At 46.8% G+C, this 17,057-nt stretch overlaps 1 protein-coding gene across 1 annotated transcript in view; it reads left to right on the top strand.

Moving 5' to 3' along the window:
• Nucleotides 1-17,057, top strand: part of slc4a4b (solute carrier family 4 member 4b) — a 48,007-nt gene that overhangs the window by 19,592 nt on the left and 11,358 nt on the right. Inside the window, 11 exon segments of the mRNA XM_076994406.1 lie at nt 2,267-2,402; nt 5,370-5,530; nt 5,685-5,864; nt 7,127-7,200; nt 10,500-10,657; nt 11,954-12,041; nt 12,314-12,468; nt 12,796-12,927; nt 13,231-13,405; nt 16,641-16,656; nt 16,659-16,774. Coding sequence (XP_076850521.1) covers nt 2,267-2,402; nt 5,370-5,530; nt 5,685-5,864; nt 7,127-7,200; nt 10,500-10,657; nt 11,954-12,041; nt 12,314-12,468; nt 12,796-12,927; nt 13,231-13,405; nt 16,641-16,656; nt 16,659-16,774 — 1,391 coding nt within the window.

Below are 17,057 nucleotides of genomic sequence, written 5' to 3'. Positions count from 1 at the left end.
CCACACCAGTAACCATGCCTGCCTGAAAACCTGGTCGCACTCTGCGAAACAACTCTGTATTCTTGCCACTCATTTCCAACTGTTAGTTCCCAGCTGCACAAAGAGATTCTAAAGGTGGGTGAAGATGGGCAATGCAAGTTTAAAGACCTTCTCCTGTTAGCCATTAAAGCCCATAAAAACTCATCTGTGTTCATAAAAATGACGCTTATGACATAATGACATGAAAGTCATTTCCAAGAAACAAAATCCCTTGATGGCTTCGATGTAACTCGACACTTTGGCCTCATTCAGTACATGTGGATCTATGAATGTGCTCCCAATGTCTGTCTCCACCCACATCTAACCCACATCTGTCTTCAGACACATCTATGCCAACCCATGACTATCTTCACCCACGTCTACCTCCACCCATATCTATCTCCACCCACATTAATCTACACTCACATCTAACCAACATCTGTCTCCAGACACATCTATGTCAACCCATGACTATCTCCACCTACAACTGTCTTCACCCACATCTATCTAGACCCATGACTATCTCCACCTACAGCTGTCTTCACCCACATCTATCTCCATCCATGTCTATCTCCACCTACAACTATCTTCACCCACGTCTATCTGCACCCATATCAACCTCCATCCGTGTCTATCTCCACCCATGTCTATCTCCATCCACATATATCTCCATCCATGTCTATCTCCACCTACAACTATCTTCACCCACGTCTATCTGCACCCATATCTATCTCCACCCACATTAATATCCACCCACATCTATCTCAAACCATGTCTATCTCCACCCACATCTATCTCCACCCATGTCTATCTCCACCCACGTCTATCTCCACCCATGTCTATCTCCACCCACATCTATCTCCACCCATGTCTATCTCCACCCACATCTATCTCCACCCACGTCTATCTCCACCCACATCTATCTCCACCCACGTCTATCTCCACCCACGTCTATCTCCACCCACATCTACATCTACCTCTATGCTAGCTTCATCCTGCTCCAGCTTGTAGGTCAGCCAGGATTTGCGACCTCCCTTTGTACAGATTACTATTGCCTGCTTACAGAGCAGCAGGGAGACGCGTCTACACATGGCGCTAACCATAGATGTGGTACTACAGGAGATGCACAGGACAGCGTCCAGTTCGACAGCTGGTTGACGGTGGCGCTGACCTGCCATTGTGGGTTTTAGTTGTGTGTTCAGCACTGCATGGAAACCTTGCCAAGGTCATCTGACAGATGAGCAGAACTTCACACACACTCACACACACAAAAACGCTGTGTTGCTTTTTCCATTGACATGACTGTGTGGAATCTCTCCTTAGTTTGGCAATGTTTCAAGGAAAGAGTAATTCATTTAGATATTTTATTCCAGTTCCACAGTGTAGGAATCTCTGGATTAGAACAGGTGGAATGTTTGCCCATTACAGCCCGACAAGAGATTACCTGATGAAAGAAAGAAAGCCTACCTGGTGATAGAGAGGTTAAAACAACGTTCTTTAAGCGTTGTTTCTATGGTTACTTTCTCACACACAAACACCTACACAACCACACCCACACCAATGCTCACACCCCAGTGAGCACATCGCATTTTGATTAATTGTTTTGACGATACTAATTTGAGGATTGTTGTTCAAATTTGTTGATGGTCCACTAAAACGCTTCCTGCTTCTGCAGCGCTGCTGTTTTACAACGATCGGTTCTTTCATGGAAAATTTTACAGGTTTTTGTTTGTACCGCATTTACAATTTTTGCAAATATTACACCTTGTTTAATAATAAACACCATCACCACCACCAACAACAATAATTATGTTATTAGTGGTAGAAGGAATAGCAATATTAGTAGAAACCAGACCTTTCACCTTTTGGCCAAAATGATCTGGGGGAAATTTCCATGTGGTATGAGGAACTCACCCGTTCTTCTCACACATCTGACCCCTGTCTTCACTTTATTATCTCCCTGGGCCTCCCTCTGGAATCTGCATAGCCACTGTTGCATAATTTCAACACACACACATGCACACGCACACACAGGTATCAGTCTTGTCATTATGACAAGTTACATTTTGCAACAAGTCTCACCTGTTCTAGTTGACGTTGCCTTAGCATAACTGGTTTTCATGAAAAGGACACTGTATGTATGGAGCTGCTTTTGTAGAGGAAGTGTTTGTCTTCAGACCCAAAAAGTGTCAGTGATTGGGCATCTGATGTTATCGCTGCTCCCTAATTGGTTGTTTCCCCCCGTCAGTCACCCCAGCGGCTGAGCGGATTCGCTTCATCCTGGGGGAGGAGGACAGTGGGCCGCCCCCGCCCCAGCTCTTCACTGAGCTGGATGAGCTGATGTATGAGGATGGCCAGGAGATGGAGTGGAAGGAAACAGCCAGGTGACACACACGCACACACACACACACACTCGCACACACACACACTCACACATGCACGCAAACACACACACACATGCAAGCAAACACACGCACACACATACACAGGCCCTAGAGTGAAGACATGCCCATGAGCACACACACACACACACACACACCCACACACACACATACAAACACACACACACACACACACACACACACACACACACACACACACACACACACACACACATACATTCAGACACACAGGCCTCAAAGTAAAGATTTGATAAGTTTTCAGTAGAACAGAATGAATCAGAAACCTCAGCACAGGCAAAAACGTGCTATAACTAGAATCTTAAAGTGATGCAAACAAACACTCACACACGCACAACATGCACACTTACACAGGCATGCACTCATACACACACTTGGAGAACGATGGAGATCAAAGGAGAGAGAGAGAGAGAGAGAGAGAGTGAGAAAGGCAAGAATCCAAGAGATACCGGCGACATCGGGATGAAAATGGAAGCCTGTGGAAACACAAAGTAGCATTCACTCTGGGCGAGCTGTGATTTCTCCAGGGCATTGGGTAGCTTTTCACCTCATTACTCTGTTCATCTTAGCCAGCCTGCACGTAACCTCATTTCTCTCTCTCTCTCTCTCTCTTACTTTCTCCCTCTACCTCTCCTTCTCACACACACGCAAACACACGCACGCAGTTCTTTGATCTCTGTGTCATTTTCACGGATGCGACACGTAGAGCGCAACAGTGTTATGTTTGGTTGGCCATTGTTCTCTGTGCCCTGCGCTGAAGACAGACGCTGATCTCTTTGATTCCCTCGTTCTGAGGGCTGGAGGACGAAACGCTAATTCGACGTGTGTAATTTCAGTGTGGGCATCCGGGAAGCTTCGTATGCCAACAAAGATCCGATTCAGTCCCAGCACTCTGATAGCCCTAGGCCTCCGTAGACATCTGTGTGTGTGTGTGTGTGTGTGTTTTCTGGGTGCTCCGGGGTCTCTGGGTGGACCTGCATATCAAATAACATAGCAAACCAACATTTAGCGTGCGTGTGTGTGCACGTATCGGATCCAAGGATTGGTATCACAGCTCTGCTGGACTAAATTGGACTCAAATACCATTTCACAGCAGATTATGATTCTTTCCTCCAAGCTGAACAAGGTTCTATGTGTGTGTGTGAGGGGGAAAGACTGGGAGGGATCACTTCACCGATTCTAAGTGAAGCGTGCGTTTGTAACGAGACACCACTGGAAAGTGAATCTTATTTTTGTTTCAGTATAAAATCTTTGTAGTCCACTTTTGTCACAGTGTCTCTGTGTGTAGGGGGCGATCTGATGCAGTGATATCGGTAGAGAATAGGTCTATTATAGTGATTCTGTAGAGAATATGTCTATATTGATTCTGTAGAGAATATGTCTATATTAATTTTGTAGCGAATGGGTCTATAGTGATTTTGTAGAGAATAGGTCTACAGTGATTTTGTAGCTAATGGGACTATAGCAGTTATGTCAAGAAGAGGTCTATAGTGATTCTGTAGTGAATATGTCTATGGTGATTCTGTAGAGAATAGGTCTATAGTGATTCTGTAGTGAATATGTCTATGGTGATTCTGTAGAGAATGGGTCTATAGTGATTCTGTAGTGAATATGTCTATGGTGATTCTGTAGAGAATAGGTCTATAGTGATTCTGTAGTGAATATGTCTATGGTGATTCTGTAGAGAATAGGTCTATAGTGATTCTGTAGTGAATATGGCTATGGTGATTCTGTAGAGAATAGGTCTATAGTGATTCTGTAGATAATAGGTCTATGGTGATTCTGTAGAGAATAGGTCTATAGTGATTCTGTAGTGAATATGTCTATAGTGATTCTGTAGAGAATAGGTCTATAGTGATTCTGTAGTGAATATGTCTATGGTGATTCTGTAGTGAATATGTCTATGGTGATTCTGTAGAGAATAGGTCTATAGTGATTCTGTAGTGAATATGTCTGGTGATTCTGTAGTGAATATGTCTATAGTGATTCTGTAGTGAATATGTCTATGGTGATTCTGTAGAGAATAGGTCTATAGTGATTCTGTAGTGAATATGTCTATGGTGATTCTGTAGTGAATATGTCTATGGTGATTCTGTAGAGAATAGGTCTATAGTGATTCTGTAGTGAATATGTCTATGGTGATTCTGTAGTGAATATGTCTATAGTGATTCTGTAGTGAATATGTCTATAGTGATTCTGTAGAGAATAGGTCTATAGTGATTCTGTAGTGAATATGTCTATAGTGATTCTGTAGTGAATATGTCTATGGTGATTCTGTAGAGAATAGGTCTATAGTGATCGCAGAATTGAAATTCTACAGAAGTGGAAAGGACAGCACTATGGCACAAAGGAACTTGAAATGTCAGAGTCAGATATATTTCTCTTCGTGTACTACTGTGACATTTGCTGAAAGGACGGCTATTTTTGGTACCCCCCCCCCCCCCACACACACACTCACACACTCACACACTCACAAACACACACTCACACCTAAAATAAAAAAGCTAAAGATTATGTTACTGTTTATGCAGCTTTCAGTTTCTGACCTGTCTGTTGTGTGGGTGTGTGTGTGTGTGTGTGTGTGTGTGTGTGTGTGTGTGTGTGTGTGTGTGTGTGTGTGTGTGTGTGTGTGTGTGTGTGTGTGTGGGCGTGTGTGTGTGTGTGTATGTGTGTGTGTGTGTGTGTGTGTGTGTGTGTGTGTGTGTGTGTGTGTGTGTGGGCGTGTGTGTGTGTGTGTGTGTGTGTGTGTGTGTGTGTGTGTGTGGGCGTGTGTGTGTGTGTGTGTGTGTTTGTGTGTGTGTGTGTGTGTGTGTGTGTGGGCGTGTGTGTGGGGCGTGTGTGTGTGTGTGTGTGTGTGTGTGTGTGTGTGTGTGTGTGTGTGTGGGCGTGTGTGTGTGTGTGTGTGTGTGTGTGTGTGTGTGTACTCTCTAGGTGGATAAAGTTTGAGGAGAAGGTGGAGGCGGGTGGTGAGAGGTGGAGTAAGCCACATGTAGCCACTCTCTCTCTCCACTCTCTCTTTGAGCTGAAGACCTGCATAGAGAAGGGGACCATCCTGCTCGACATGGAGGCCAGCTCCCTGCAGCAGATCGTTGGTAACAAACTACACTTCCCAGCAACCCTCGCTACCAAGAGCCACACCTGAGCCACACTCAGTGTATACTCTGTGTCCGTAGAAAATGTGTCTCCATTAAGATGTATAAATACCCCCCCCCCCCCCCCCCCCCCCCCCCCCCCCATCTCTCACAGAGACCATCACTGATACTCAGATTGAGGCGGGCCTGCTGAAACCTGAACTTAAGGACAAGGTCATGTACACACTACTGCGTAAACACCGTCACCAGACCAAGAAGTCCAACCTGCGCTCTCTCGCTGACATCGGTAAAACCATGTCGAGTGCCAGTCGTCTGTTTTCCAACCAGGAGAACGGTAATGCAGCCTCACGACACGCTAACATGTCCTCTTCCTGCCTCTGTGGCTCTCTCTCTCCCTCTCTCTGTTTCTCTCTCCCAGACTATCCTCTGTCTTCCCTTCATTCTTGACTTTAAACTGCCTTACAAGTCGCTTCTTTCTATACGCTGAGCTATGCTCGTTATCACCTACTCCTAATAGTGGAAACGTACCCGAGTCTTTTGACGAGTGCAGTAGGGTTTGGAGACACCAATCAGAGGCTTGCTCCCGATGGCGGCAGCCAACCCCGGCACACATACGCTCTGGCGGCCCACCCGATTGGCTGTTGGAATGGGACCGCCTCCTGCAGACTGACTAGGTGTGCTGGAACACACTGGACTGTGGCCCACCATTTTGGCTCCCGTCGTTTTTAAATCGTTTAGATGTGTCCACTGTCAGTTTCTGTCGGTTGTGATTGGTGGAGATGAGGAAGTATGCTTTTTTCTTTCTGCTTTTTTTGCAAACGATCAAAACTTCACTGCCAACTCAGCTTCCAAGCTTTCTGCTCTAAATCGATCTCTCTTCTCTTTTTTCCCCACTTCCTGTTTTAACCTAATTCAAAATGACATGCTTCCCTCTGTGTGTGTGTGTGTGTGTGTGAAAGTGCGTCGTTCCCCTGGACACTCTGTGCATTGCTTTAGTCCCATTGAAACAACTGGATACCAAACAAAGATACAGAGAAGCTACAGCTGGGGCCTGCTCTGTAAGTCTAGAACCAGAGACCGAACCTAGAATCTAGAATTAGTACTAGCAGTAGATCTAGAACTGTAGCCTGCACTGCAACCGACACACACACACACACACACACACACACACACACACACACACACACACACATATGTCAACCTTCGTTACAGCGGCACCACTGCAGCTGCAGGTTCTGGTAGTGTTGTGCCATTCGTAGCGATAGATGATTATGTGTAGAGGAGTGTAAACTCTTGTAGAAAAGTAAACACTTACATTTAAGCCTGTTGACTGTTTCGGGGTTCTTTTTGTTTTTAGTGTTATGTAATGCAAACAGCTTAATGACAGGAGTCATTCTGTTCTGAGTAAGCGCTGCAAAACAGCTATTAAGGCCAAACAAAAGCAAATAGAAGATCGGGTTGCTATTCGCTGCCTTCCTGCCCCTGAGCACATCGTTGTCCTGTTCATTTCCTGTTCTGTCTCTTCCTGTGTTGCTGGGTTTCAGTGCCCATTTTGCATGTCAGCGCTGACCTTTGACCTGGGTTTCGTCTGGACAGGTAGCCCGGCCACAGCACATCGTGATCTGACCTGCAGTCTCAGTGACCTCTCTGACAAGCCAGAGAAAGACCAGGTACACTGGCGTGTGTGTTTGTGTGTGTGTATGTGTGTGGGCGGGAATCTGTGTGTGTGGGTCGGTGTGTGGGTGGGTCTGTGTAGGGGGGGTTTGTGTGTGTGTGTAGACTTGTTTAAGAACCTGTGGTGTATGTTGGGTGATGCAGACAGGTGTGAGATCAAATGGAGATTTGCACGAGCATCAGAGATGACCTTGTGATCGTGACCTTGTGATCGTGATCGTGAGGTCATGGCAGGTAGAGCATTATCCTCTTATCACCACAGAAGATGGAGCCAGGGGAGGACACCAGCTCCCCCAGGGGGAGCGCAGATATCACACACACGCCCCACGCCTTCACACACATTCTTCACACACAAGCCCACACGTACACACACACACACACATACACACACACACACACACTAACACAGACACACACACACGAGCACACCCCACACACACACAAACACAGACACACACACAGACACACACACACACTCACAAATTGTCTCTCATTTCCTATTGTCCCTCTCCAACTCTTTTTTTCATACATACCTGCAGAGCACTTTCACACACATCTTCTTTCAACCTTTAACACACAAACACCTGTCAACACTCACTGTTTTTACCCCCCCCCCCACATATATACATACATAGACCTTTCTTTTTCTCTTACTACCACATGTGCACCCACAAACACACACACACACAGACGAATGCATACACACGTATACACACATCATGTAGTCAACGTCCCATGTGTTTGAACACAGGCACCTACATCCACCCAGGCGACCTGACAGTGTGTGTGTGTGTGTGTGTGTGAGCAACGTGTGTGTGAGGAGCGTGTGTGTGAGGAGCGTGTGTGTGAGGAGCGTGTGTGTGAGGAGCGTGTGTGAGCAATGTGTGTGTGAGGAGCCTGTGTGTGAGGAGCGTGTGTGTGTGTGTGTGTGTGTGTGGAGCAACGTGTGTGTGAGGAGCGTGTGTGTGAGGAGCGTGTGTGTGAGGAGCGTGTGTGTGAGGAGCGTGTGTGAGCAATGTGTGTGTGAGGAGCGTGTGTGTGAGGAACGTGTGTGTGAGGAGCGTGTGTGTGAGGAGCGTGTGTGAGGAGCGTGTGTGTGAGGAGCGTGTGTGTGAGGAGCGTGTGTGTGTGAGGAGTGTGTGTGTGAGGAGAGTGTGTGTGAGGAGCGTGTGTGTGAGGAGAGTGTGTGTGTGAGGAGCGTGTGTGTGAGGAGTGTGTGTGTGAGGAGCGTGTGTGTGTGAGGAGAGTGTGTGTGTGAGGAGTGTGTGTGTGAGGAGTGTGTGTGTGAGGAGAGTGTGTGTGTGAGGAGTGTGTGGTGTGAGGAGAGTGTGTGTGTGAGGAGCGGTGTGTGTGAGGAGCGTGTGTGTGAGGAGAGTGTGTGTGTGAGGAGCGTGTGTGTGAGGAGCGTGTGTGAGGAGCGTGTGTGTGAGGAGCGTGTGTGTGAGGAGCGTGTGTGTGTGAGGAGCGTGTGTGTGTGAGGAGAGTGTGTGTGTGAGGAGCGTGTGTGTGAGGAGCGTGTGTGAGGAGCGTGTGTGTGAGGAGCGTGTGTGTGAGGAGCGTGTGGTGGTGTGAGGAGCGTGTGTGAGGAGCGTGTGTGTGTGAGGAGAGTGTGTGTGTGAGGAGTGTGTGTGTGAGGAGTGTGTGTGAGGAGAGTGTGTGTGTGAGGAGTGTGTGTGTGAGGAGAGTGTGTGTGTGAGGAGTTGTGTGTGTGAGGAGAGTGTGTGTGTGAGGAGCGTGTGTGTGAGAAGCGTGTGTGTGAGGAGAGTGTGTGTGTGAGGAGCGTGTGTGTGAGGAGCGTGTGTGTGTGAGGAGTGTGTGTGTGTGAGGAGTGTGTGTGTGTGAGGAGTGTGTGTGTGTGAGGAGTGTGCTCCACCTCTGCTCTCCCCTCCTGTGGATTGTGTCAGACGACCTCACTACTGTGCACCAGGCTCCGCCTCCAGAGTCATTACACTGACAAACCCGCCGTGCACGTCGACGGCGCGGTTAAACATTCACAAACACGTACGCACGCACACAAGGCCTCAGTGTGTGTGCTCACGCTTGCTACACAGTGTGTGTGCGGTGTGTGGGAAGCACGAGGAGATTCTGTGGGACCTTATCTGCCAGTGATTCAATACAACGAACCACTCACTCAGTGACCTCTACCAGTACATATTCCTCCTTGTTGGCTTATCACAGCTCCCGCCGTCAAGTGGGATGCAAAAAAGTGTCCCCTCCTGATAGTGTCCCGCCTGATAGTGTCCCCTCCTGATAGTGTCCCCACATGATAGTGTCCCCCTCTTGATAGTGTCCCCTCTTGATAGTGTCCCATCCTGGTAGTGTCCCTCTTGATAGTGTCCCCTCCTGATAGTGTCCCCGCCTGATAGTGTCCCCTCCTGATAGTGCCCCCTCTTGATAGTGCCCCCTCTTGATAGTGTCCCCTCCTGATAGTGTCCCATCCTGATAGTGTCCCCTCCTGGTAGTGTCCCCTCCTGATAGTGTCCCCTCTTGGTAGTGTCCCATCCTGATAGTGTCCTCTCCTGATAGTGTCCTCTCCTGATAGTGTCTCCTCTTGGTAGTGTCCCCTCTTGGTAGTGTCCCCTCCTGATAGTGTCCCCTCTTGGTAGTGTCCCCTCTTGGTAGTGTCCCCTCTTGATAGCTGCTTGCTCTAAACAGCACGGTGCCTGGAGTGTGTGGTTGTTTGTTTAAGCTGAATTGCACCATGTCTCGTAGAGTCCTGACTGATTGGCACCAAAACGTAACGCCAGGAGCAAACAACCTCCAGGAGTGTTTTGTTAATCGCTTCACCCGCAATGAATTAACGAGACATTACAGCCTGCCTTACAGACTTTGCAGAAAGAAGCTGGGAGTGATCTATTTGACCGAGGTCTAGCTCATTCTGGGTGTGTGACATAGTGCTCTATTCATTATAGATCTAGGTCATTCTATGAACTAGGTCATACTAAGATGTAGAAGCATCTCTTAACAGCAGCTCTAGTGGAGGCCATAATGCTGCAGCGTTTAGCATGTCCCTCTGCTCCAGAGCACAAAGCTCCCCTCATCAGCTCATTCCCACGCAAGCTCCACTCACAAACGCACGAGAGGACCAGGTGGAGGAGGTTACATCACAAAACTGATTCTTATTAGGTACTTTAAACATTTATTACCAATAATTCATGTATCCCCCTCACTCCCACCCTGTGTTTCTCTCCCTATCTGTCTCTGTTTCTCTCTCTGTCTGTCTCTGTTTCTCTCCCTATCTGTCTCTGTTTCTCTCTCTGTCTCTCTCTCTCTCTGCCTGTCTGTCTGTGTGCAGCTGAATAATAAGTTCATGAAGAAGATCCCTCGGGATGCGGAGGCGTCCAACGTGCTGGTCGGGGAGGTCGACTTCCTGGACTCGCCGTTCGTGGCCTTTGTGCGTCTGCAGCAGGCTGTCATGCTGGGGGCTCTCACCGAGGTTCCCGTACCCTCGCGGTAACTACAACACACACACACACACACACACACACGTATGTGCACACACAAGACACACACACAAGACACACGCACACATGTACGTGCACACACAAGACACACACACACATGTACGTGCACACACAAGACACACACACACACATACACATGTGCGTGCACACACAAGACACACACACACATGTACGTGCACACACAAGACACACACACACATGTGCGTGCACACACAAGACACACACACACACACACACATGTATGTGCACACACAAGACACACACACATGTACGTGCACACACAAGACACACACACGTACGTGCACACACAAGACACACGCACACATGTACGTGCACACACAAGACACACACACACACACATGTACGTGCACACACAAGACACACACACACACATGTACGTGCACACACAAGACACACACACACATGTGCGTGCACACACAAGACACACACACACACACACACACATGTGCGTGCACACACAAGACACACACACATGTACGTGCACACACAAGACACACACACACATGTGCGTGCACACACAAGACACACACACACACACACATGTACGTGCACACACAAGACACACACACACATGTGCGTGCACACACACACACACACACACATGTACGTGCACACACAAGACACACACACACATGTGCGTGCACACACAAGACACACACACACACACACACACACATGTACGTGCACACACAAGACACACACACACATGTACGTGCACACACAAGACACACACACACACACACACACACACACACACATGTACGTGCACACACACTGTTCCTGTTCACCACTAAACCCAAATGAGACCATATACAGTAAAACACGAAGGTAAAGAAATGCAAATATTACTGCACTCCATATTACTGTAAAGCATTTCTGCTCATTTCCTGTGAGAAGAAGTGATCACACACACACCGGAAAGTCGAGATCTTGCGATAGTGTAAAACGCCATAGCCGATAATCCCACGCGACTTTAAATACAGATTCAGAAGCAGCAAGACGGAAAACTCTAATGAATTGTCTTGTTTCTCTTTCCGACGACCTGCAGTTAAGTCTTGACCTCAGCCTCTCAACCAAACTGATATCCATGGGAACACATAGAGTCAATAAAGTCTATGCTATATGTTTGTGCAAGATAAGGCATTTCCGTTGCAAATACGAATTAAGTTACTGTACAGTAAAACAATACTAAAACACACGTGCATTTCTTCTGTGTTCTCCCAGTGAAATATATTTGTATTGTGTGTGTGTGTTTTGTTTTAAGGTTTTTATTTGTTCTCCTGGGACCTAAAGGAAAAGCCAGATCGTACCATGAGATCGGACGTTCCATCGCTACTCTCATGTCCGATGAGGTGTGTGTGTGTGTGTGTGTGTGTGTGCTTGCTTGTGTGTGTTGGATGTATGTCATGTGGTCACGAATCCTGCACAGTTCAGTGGAACTGTATTCTCGTAGACTCATGACCAATAAGGTGGTGCTCCCACCAGGAATCAAAGTCACCCTCAACACTACGTAGGGCACGACCTTGACAAGAGATCATTAGAAAATTCTAAAAGATTTTACTCCCTAATAAATCTGTTGACATCACATCCCCCCACGCTAAGCCCCGCCCCCTCTCTCTGCCAGGTGTTCCATGACATCGCGTACAAAGCCCGGAGTCGTGGTGACCTCGTCGCTGGCATAGAGGAGTTCCTGGACGAGGTCATTGTGCTGCCCCCGGGGGAGTGGGACCCTGATATCCGAATCGAGCCCCCCAAATCGGTGCCGTCCGCAGACAAACGGTACACACCCACATGCAGAGGTGGGCACTCCAGGTTCAGAAAGTTTAAGTCCTCACCAGGATTTTACTCAAGCTTGATGGATTTGCTAATGAGTTCAATCCAGGTAAAATTAGTGGAATCAACACAATCAGGAAGTCTGAGCAAAATCCTGGTGAGGACTTTTACTTTCTGAACCTGGAATTGACACCTTTGCCCAAATGGGGAGGACGGGGGAAACATCTGTAGCCCCCTTCATCACATACCACTTTAACTCCAAAATATATTAAAAATATATGAATATAAGTGATTCATATGTCCTATTGAAATATACCATGTTGCTGGGTGCAGTAAGAACAACCTTGCGGCTGGAGCTGGGGGTGGAGATGGTTCCCAGGCGAATGGAGATACTCCACACGAGGGTGAGGCAGGTGGAGGAGGTGGAGGCCACGCAGTCGGTGACGAGCTCAAGAAGACAGGCAGGTGAGTGCTAACGCTAACACACAGGCCTAAACGTAATATTAAACAGATGGCTTATAATGACATGTAATGGTTATGCTAACAGACATACAGTATACTCATACCAGAAGCTAGCAGCAGGCTAACTGCTAATGTGCAGACAGCACATAACAGCGAAGTGCGTATGTTGACAGGGAAGTCTACAATAGCGTACGCTAACCTGTTTAATACAGTTCTTTTCTAGGTCAGTGATGCTACCAGACCCCAGGCCTCCTTATGCTTACACTTTTATTTTTAAATGCTCTCTCTCTGTCTCTCTCCCCTCAGGTTTTGCGGTGGTCTGATTGAGGATGTAAAACGAAAGCTGCCATTTTTTTTAAGTGACTTTTATGACGCTTTGAATATCCAGTCCTTGTCGGCCATCTTGTTTATATACCTGGGAACTGTAACCAATGCCATCACCTTTGGCGGGTTGCTAGGAGATGCTACGGAGAACATGCAGGTACGTAAGATTATTGCTTACCTAATTAGTCCAGTCTAATGAGATAATGCCTGAATGAACTCCTGAAGTTCTATGGACCACATTAGGCATTATCAGTGGTCTGTGTGATTGTGTCAGTAGTGTGTGCGCTTGTGTCAGTGATCTGTGTTCTTGTGTCAGTGATCTGTGAGCGAAGTTTTGAGTCAAGTGAGTGCATGTGTGCCTGGCTGGTCTGTGTGTGGTGTGGTATTGTCTTATATCTCACGTGATCAGGTACAGTTGGGAGTTCCATACTCATGGCTGGGTTCAGTAGTTGTATTGTGATCAGGTCCATTTGGGAGTATTGTACTCATGGCTGGGTTCAGTAGTTTTATTGTGATCAGGTCCATTTGGGAGTATTGTGCTCATGGTTGGGTTCAGTAGTTGTATTGTGATCAGGTCCATTTGGGAGTATTGTACTCATGGCTGAGTTCAGTAGTTTTATTGTGATCAGGTCCATTTGGGAGTATTGTACTCATGGCTGGGTTCAGTAGTTTTATTGTGATCAGGTCCATTTGGGAGTATTGTACTCATGGTTGGGTTCAGTAGTTGTATTGTGATCAGGTCCATTTGGGAGTATTGTACTCATGGCTGAGTTCAGTAGTTTTATTGTGATCAGGTCCATTTGGGAGTATTGTACTCATGGTTGGGTTCAGTAGTTGTATTGTGATCAGGTCCATTTGGGAGTATTGTACTCATGGCTGGGTTCAGTAGTTGTATTGTGATCAGGTCCATTTGGGAGTATTGTACTCATGGCTGGGTTCAGTAGTTTTATTGTGATCAGGTCCATTTGGGAGTATTGTACTCATGGCTGGGTTCAGTAGTTGTACTGTGATCAGGTCCATTTGGGAGTTCCATACTCATGGCTGAGTTCAGTAGTTTTATTGTGATCTGGTATTTCTGGGACTTCAGTTCTCATGGCTGTGTTCACTAGCTTTATTCAGGACAGCTGAATCCACAACAGGAATAACTCCCACATTTGCATGTGGTCATTTGGTTCTTGGTTCTGTTTGGTCGGGTGGTTTGGAGGAACACGACATGCATATGAACTGGAAGCTGCTCGATGCTTATGCTGTAGAAACATCTATCAAATATCTCACACGCCACAGTTTCACCATACGGTGTTTGAGTGTCACCACACTGTTGGAAGGTTCATTCACGAGTACTGGTCCGGCTCCTCCTTCAGCGTGTGTAGGAAACCCAAGAATCACATCCAGCAGCTCCCCTCAGACCTGCTAGTATATTTAGCCCTTAGTCTGCACGTCCTAGAGTCGGGTGACAGAGACTTTAGTGGTAATGGTCTGGGATCAGCGTGCAGACCCATTCACGTCACTGTGAAGAAGAACGTAAGGAAGTGCTTAACTGACCCAGAAACAGCAGGTTTCATCCTGTTTTCAAAACAGATTTAAAGATTAAAGTGAAACAGACTTTTGTCACCACACTCTAGCTAGAAGATTGAAGATTGAAAGTTCCCATGGCTAGAAAAAATACATAAATATATCATCCTGTATTCTTATTTATATTAGTTTAATATAGACAAATAAGTCCTATATCATTGTCTAATTGTGTGTGGTGAAGTCTATATATCTATTTATCTATCCACCCATCCATCCATCCATGTATCCATCTATTTATCCAGTTCTTCTGGTTGCACTGGTTAGCACTGGTGGTTCAGCATTCTAAGCTTTTATTTTTGAGCTCAGTGCATTTTTGGGCTACAGAGTATTACAGTATGATGAGCTTTGCATATAGCAGACGACCAGCAGTACATATTTGGGTGGAGCCCAGAGTTGTGTGCTCTCCTGGATATAGTGAGAGCTATAGTGGTGGGGCATGGGGTGCATTTATAGCAGGTGGGTGTGTAGTGTGTAATAGAGCGTGCATGTGAACACACACACACACACACACACACACATGTGCCATTCATTTCCGCTTTAGCCCAGTTATTTTGGGTTTGCAGGACAGCAGGGGTGGATGCTGATGTTTAAAAGCAACAAACGCAGTTTCTGGACCAATACTCGGTTTTTCTGTTAGGACGTAATTACACGATTATCGCCAGAATGATCGGAACACCGTTGTAGCCCAGGTGTCGTAGTGTCATAGGCGGGTTCTGGGAGCGGCAGCAGCTCAGTCGTGAGGCAGTCACACCACTGGACTCGTGTCCTCTGGCACGATGAGTCATGGTGCACCTGGCAGTCAGATTGACAAATCTGGGTTCAGCAGATGCCAGGAGAACATTGACCAGAATACACCGAAAAACAACGGTGACGCTCGGAGGAGGAGGCATAATGGTCCCAGTGTGATTCCAGTGAAAGGGAATACTAATGCGACTGCATACAAATACATTTTGGACCAGTGCGTGCTTCCAACAGTGTGCCTCCGGTCGAGGACGCTCCCTTCCTGCCCCTGTGCACAAACGGAGGTCTGTGAAGATCGAGACGTGTCTGGGTGACTCTGGATCTGCAGGAACTTGCCGAGACCCCTGACCTCAACCCCACGAGTTTGATCCGTGAGAGCTCAGGTTGTCTAGTAACATCACGTCAGCAATGAACAATAATAAGAACGAGAAGAACGAGATTTATTAAGGGCAAATCCATATTTGTTGTCGTTTAAATGGTCTAGGGTCATTGTACCAATTTGAGTTCCAAATATTACAAACAGAAAAATACAGTGAAGTACAAACAAGACACAAGGCTCGAATGAACTCAAATGGAGACTAAGAACAGAGGCTGGAACACCGAAGGCCAGGACAGAAACTGGACTAGGACAACGTGAAGCAATGACTAGCGACAAGACACAGCGAATACAGGGATATTATACATGAGACAACAAGCACTAACAAGGCACTAAACTAGAAACTGAAATGAAACTAATGACAGAGGGCAGAGAACTAAACGAGGGGGCGTGCAAACTAAAACCAAAACAAAGAACACATGGCAAACGAAAACAAGTGATTGCCAGATAGGGAGGGGCCAGCCGTGACAAACTGTGGTATTTGCAGAGCCTGTGTTGTATCTTTATGGCTAACTAAATACTCCTATTAAACATTTTACAGCTGTTGACTTTACTTTGTGGTTTTGTTTCATTGTATCACTGTTCATTTTGGCTCCTACATATGTTTTAAGTTTGATTAAAACATGGTCAGTTTTGGAGGTATCTGAGATTGTGGCACATTTTTACTCTCCATCTCTCTCTCTCTCTCTCTCTCTCTCTCTAGGGTGTGTTGGAGAGCTTTCTGGCACTGCCTTGGCTGGTGGAGTGTACTGCCTGTTTGCTGGTCAGCCTCTCACCATCCTCAGCAGCACAGGCCCTGTGCTCGTCTTTGAGCGCCTCCTCTTCAACTTCAGCAAGTGAGTGGGGCTCACACACACACTTACACACACACACACACTCACATATACACACACACTTACACACACACACACACACACACACACACTTACACACACACACACCTCACATATACACACACACTTACACACACACACACTCACATATACACACACACACACACACTCACATATACACACACACTTACACACACACACACACACACACACACACTTACACACACACAACACACACTCACATATACACACACACTTACACACACACACTTACACACACACACTTA

This window comes from Brachyhypopomus gauderio, unplaced genomic scaffold, assembly GCF_052324685.1.
Source record: "Brachyhypopomus gauderio isolate BG-103 unplaced genomic scaffold, BGAUD_0.2 sc140, whole genome shotgun sequence".
NCBI lineage: Eukaryota > Metazoa > Chordata > Actinopteri > Gymnotiformes > Hypopomidae > Brachyhypopomus > Brachyhypopomus gauderio.
Note: the sequence above shows the minus strand (reverse complement) of the source record. Positions and strands in the feature narration are given on the sequence as shown.